This window comes from Phytophthora cinnamomi (genome assembly GCF_018691715.1).
Source record: "Phytophthora cinnamomi strain GKB4 chromosome Unknown Contig130, whole genome shotgun sequence".
NCBI lineage: Eukaryota > Oomycota > Peronosporomycetes > Peronosporales > Peronosporaceae > Phytophthora > Phytophthora cinnamomi.
In genome coordinates, this window is record NW_027151063.1 from 71,107 (window position 1) to 76,464 (window position 5,358).

Here is a 5,358-nt window from a genome sequence, read left to right on the forward strand (position 1 = left end):
GCTGGCGGCGATCGCCCCCAGGATCTCGTCTTCGCCCTTGGTACACTTGACGATCTCTAGCGTCCACGGAGAGAGCAGGGCGGCCCACTGTCCTAAGCGTCCTTGTAACCCCGGTGATCTGAAGAGCCACGCCAGTGTGGAGTACCTGGTCAGGACTTTGATCGGGCGGCCCACCAACATATTATAACCCAGATCCAGGATCCGCAGCAACGCTAACACCTCCTTCTCGACAATCCCATAATTGAGTTCATTGGACTTCAGCGTGCGGCTTACGAAGGTAGCCGGATAGTGGATCCCATCATGCTCCTGCATCAGGGCTGCCGAGATCGCCCAATCATTTGCATACACCACCACTACTGGTTGTAGACCAGAATTGAAGTGTCGCAGGATCGGAGTCGAGGCAACCTTGCTCTTCAGCTTAGCAAACGCCCGGTGAGCTCGGATCCAGCGGGGGTCGATTTCGTCCAGACCACCCAGGCCCAGATCGCCTGTCTTCAGACTATGAGAGCTCAGATCTGGTATCTCCGGATTATGTGCTTCCAGATCCGGTATCACCAGATCAGGATATCCTGATGCTTGGAGTTCCAGCGCTGATCTGGGGGCTTCGCCTCCATGTGGAGTCGACGCAACGCCGCTGGGGTGCAGATCACTTGGTTGTGAAGTCTCACCAATCGTGGATCCAAGATCACCAGATCTCAGATCCTGACTCGGTGATCCAATGTGATCTGGGGTGGGCTGATCCAGGTGTGCCTTGATCTGGGCCCGAGCTTCCGCCTTTGACATCGCGGCGAAGTCCACCTCTCGCAGCTCATACAAGATCGCAGCGGAAAAACGGCATAATCCTCGATAAACCGACTGTAATAATTTAAGCTTCCGAGGAACGACTGCATCGATCTGAGTGATCCCGGGAACGGCAAGTCCGCCAAGGCAGATAGATCCTTGGGATTCGCCTCCAGGCCTGAGTTGGATACCATATGGCCTAGATATTCCACCTTGGCTTTGCCCCAGAAGCTCTTCACCACACTAATCGAGATATTCCATTCGTCACACGCCTCCAGCAGATCGTCCACCCGTTCACACAAATGATCCCACGATCTGGCGGTCACCAAGATGTCGTCGATATAAGATCTACGTCCCAACACCGAAGGCTTGATCGAACTCTCCCGATCACTACTTGCCGGGTGCAGATCAGTTCGATGTTCGCTAGATCTGGATCTACTCATATCAGATCCGGGCCGGCCCGATCTGGGATCACCCGATCCGAATCGGCCGGATCCGTGCTTACCAGATCCAAGTCCGTCGGACCTAGATCCACTTGATCTGGGGAAATGCTGGGTCGTACTCTCCAGATCACCACTCATCCGGCATCGACCAACTCGAACTTCGTCAGATCCGGGCCGACCAGGCCGAACAGCTCCAGATCCAGATCCGCCCGATCCGGGCTTATCGACTTCGCTTCCGTCCAAGCCAGCTCCCGTTGATCTAGGCGGAAGACCACTTGACGTGTCAGATCACCATGCTCCGGGGCAAAATCTGCTCGATCGTCGTCGGATCCGGATCCGCTTTTGTCAGATCGCGGGATCCGGGTGAACCCATATAGCGCATTATCGAGCATCCTCTGGTAGATCTGGGGGGCGTTCTTCAAGCCAAACGGCATACGATTCCACTCGAACAGACCGAACGGGGTGATGAAGGCAGAGATCGCACGAGCCCGATCTGTCATGGTCACCACCCAAAATCCGCTTGCCATGTCAAGAGAACAGTACCAAAGTACCTTGTCCAGATCTTCGAGCAGGTCGTTGATCAGGGGCATTGGGTAGATCATCAGCCTAGTTAGACTGTTAACCAGCCGATAATCAATGCACAAACGTATATCTACGCCGTTTTTCTTGATGATCACCACAATTGGGGAGGCCCATGGCGAGATCGAGGCCTTGATGATCTGAGCTCCGAGCAACCCTTTGATCAGATCTGACAGCTTCTCGCGAAACTGAGGCGCAACCTTACGCACACGCTGGGCAATGGGCCTCGCGTCGCCCACATCGATATCACAAACTACGCCACGGGCGGCGGGGGCAACGCATTACCTTTGCCGATCAGCAGGTGTCGGCGCTTCCAGATCAACCCGCGTAGGCGCTCGATCTCCTCCGGTGAGTTGATCTCCGGATCGCCCACTTGTATGTCCTCGATCTTCACGTCTGCCGTCCCCACCGTGACTTCAGGCAGCACCGCCATCTCGGCTTCGACGTCTTCTGCATGCAAATCGCCACTCTCATGGATGCAGACTTGCTCGTCCTCGACCGGATCCGAGCCAGCCTGATCTGCATTAAGCGGGTTTGTAGCGGCCGTCGAGCCCGGTGCTTGGTTGGCCTCCTGTCTCATTCCGCCGTGTAGATCCTTGCCCTTTCCTGCTCGGTCATCACTTGATGCGTGTGTGCCAGCTGGATCTGCGTCCTGTCCCTTATCACCATATGTCAGATTTGCAGATCCGCCCCCTGTCTCTGGGTGATTACCACCCTGATTACTCTCCGATAGGACAACGGGCTGATCCGCCTGTCCCACGCCAGCTGGGTCTTCGGCACCTTGCGCGTACAGCGTCGGATCTTGATCGGTGGGCACCTCGCCTGGTCCCGTCGATGAATCTGGGGATGGCAGGTCCTCGGCGGCTTGCTGCGGGTCCTGATCTGGCCTGGGCATGTCCGCTAGCGCATGATCTTGGTCATCTGACGTCGTTGTCGCCTTCAGCGCCCAAATCCTGGGGGTTCGCACACTGTCTGGCACCACCTTCGGATCTGGCCGTCTTGTCGCCAGACCGCCCCGGCCACACCCACCACCGGGTGATTTGGCTTCAACTGGAGTGATCTGGGCTTGCGACGGCTCGGGGACCACCTCCCACTGCATGGCGAGCGTCGAGCACCCGGGCGCCGCTGCGGTTGGGACTCCTTGTGTCTTGTCGCCCACGGCGAGGCCTGGATCACCCTGGCCTGGTCCCATCGCGTCCTCGGTGTCGAGATCCGCGCTCTTGCAGGTCTTGGGCAGCCTCGCCGACTGTGGATCTGAAGGTTCCACGGATTGTAAGGCTTGGAGGTACAGTGTCTCAGCAGTCACCTGGGGCACATCACCCTGGACCGCCTGCGCATGTGGATCTGGTTGTGGTTTGTTCCGACAGCTCTCCAGGTCCCGCGATCTAGTTTCAACGGGCTGCGCCCGTGGCAGATCTGGCCTCCGCAGTATCGCGCGCGGCACAGGGTACTTGGGACGCTCAACCATCGGCGGCGGCGGGGTCCGTGGGGGATCTGCCTTCGCGGGCCCGGCTTCAGTGGTGGCCTGCAGGGCGAGATTCTGCCACTCCAAGTAGCGGCGGGATCCGACGGTCACGAAGCCCTGCAGCCGCGGGATCCGGTCGCCCGCGAGCCACATGCCGATCCGCTCGTCGCGACACAGCACCAACTTTTTCTCACCGACGTTGGTGATCTGAAGGTACTGTGTCTTGCCTGGTCCTTTGATCACGGTCGGCACCCACAGATCTCCGCGTGTAACCCACAGCTTGTCTTGATCCGATGTCTGCAGGCGCAGCGGAAGCTCGACGGACTCTCCGGCACCCAGCTGCAGGTGCTGATCCAGCCTCACGAGCCTAGCCTTGTCATTGTAGAGCTGTCGCCTTCCACTGAGCTGGATCCGGACCTCGTCGGGCAGGCAGAGTGATCCATCGGCCAGATCCAGCCGGATCCCGGCCGGGACCATGAAGTCCATGCCCAGGATAGCTTCTTGGCCAGATAGATCACCTACCCTGATGTCGAAGAAATACACCAATGATCCTGCTAAGGTAATCTTGATCCGAGTTCTTCCTTCCGTTGTGTAGACATTGTCACCAATTCCAACGCATTCTTTACTCTGGCTCCTGTCGATGTAGCACCCAACCTTACGAGCAAAGGCGGTGTCCACGATGGACACCTCGGCACCTGTATCGAGGAGTAAGATCGCCTTCTCATTGTTGATCTTGCCGGTGATCTTGGCTTGTCGGAACCACTTACCCGGTGAATGTTGCTTCCAGTAGCCCCGAGACTCTCCTGGAAGGAGATCTGGCGACTCCGGATCACCGGATCGTCGATAGGCCTCGACGCGGCCGGATCTGGGCGTCTGGGATGTGGTATCTTCTCCATCCGCGGGCCGGAACCACAGATCTGGATCCTGTTGCTTCCAGTACCCCTGCGGCACCTCCGGATCCAGATCCACGGTCACCGTCGCGTCGGATCTGGCAAAGTCGTCGACTTGATAGAGACTTGAGATCGCAGCAGTACGTTTCCCATGTAGATCACGTGTATTACCTTGTAGATCTGGTCGCTTGCTAACTTGATCTACCGATGTCTTGTTCACAAATGCATAGATGCAATACCTAGAACGCTCGGCTCGTACCGGATTCCAACCCGGCGAGCGTCCTAGTTTAACATCTTCTCGGCTTTCTCTGGTAGCATCCCGCGTGCTTGGTCGGGTTGTACCACTGGCGGATCCAGTTGTAGAACTCCTCCATTGGGCACTTGCCCATGTCGTGGAGCTCCCGCACCCGCGGCACACAAGAGGCAGTGATCTGCCGGGTGGCCTCTCTTGCCGCACTTCTGGCAAGTCAAGCGCCTCCAGCATCCAAGCTCCGTGTGCTTCCGGGATCCGCAATGCGAGCAGCGACTGCGATCGGATCCGTCGGCATGGACTCTGGATCTGTGGTCACGAGGCACTTGATCTGCTGAGCGGCGTTCCAGTTGGCCCCGATCTAGGGTATTCGGCACTTGCTCGGCTTGTGGAGGTTGTTCACCGCCCCCAGCCATGTAGATCCGGCGGTAATCGTCCCCGTCCGAGTCAGATCCGTCTGAACTTGAGTCGGATCCGGAGTCGGGGGCCTGGATCTGGACCGCTCGCACATGTTTCGCTGGGACTGCCGGTGCGGGCGTCGCTGAGGCCTTCTGCCGGTACTTGCTGGATCCAAATGCAGACTTCTTCATCCGGTTCTTTGCTCGATCCAGCGCGCGCAGGACTTCTTCGAGCTCATCCGCATCTGGAAGTCGCAGCAGCGTCAGCCGATCGGCCAGATCCTGATCTCCCAAGGTTTCAATGAAGTGATCCACAAGTTCGCGCTTCTCTTTGGGTCCACCGTCCTTGATCTTGAGTCTTGCACGTAGTCCAGCGACATTCAGCCGATGCAGGTACTCCAGCGCAGACTCATCAGATCGCTTGCGAGCATGGTAATACTGGCGGGCTAACGAGATCGAACCCACAGTACTGGATCTGGAAGCTGCGGGCAGCTCCGACCACTGTTGCGTGTGGATCGGGGTAGCTGCCGGTACCAGTTCCTCGCTGATCCGG

At 57.9% G+C, this 5,358-nt stretch overlaps 2 protein-coding genes across 2 annotated transcripts; both read right to left on the reverse strand.

Moving 5' to 3' along the window:
* Window positions 1-1,357: 1,357 nt before the first annotated feature.
* On the reverse strand, window positions 1,358-1,825 carry IUM83_19814 (reverse transcriptase; the record flags this gene model as incomplete). The annotated part of the gene is made up of 1 exon (XM_067944882.1): window positions 1,358-1,825. The coding sequence occupies one exon, from the start codon at window positions 1,823-1,825 to the stop codon at window positions 1,358-1,360; it is 468 nt and encodes a 155-aa protein (XP_067780019.1).
* A 230-nt stretch (window positions 1,826-2,055) lies between these two features.
* On the reverse strand, window positions 2,056-3,270 carry IUM83_19815 (reverse transcriptase; the record flags this gene model as incomplete). Its single annotated transcript, XM_067944883.1, has 1 exon — window positions 2,056-3,270. One exon carries the CDS (start codon window positions 3,268-3,270, stop codon window positions 2,056-2,058), a length of 1,215 nt encoding a protein of 404 aa, XP_067780018.1.
* Between the last annotated feature and the right edge of the window lie 2,088 nt (window positions 3,271-5,358).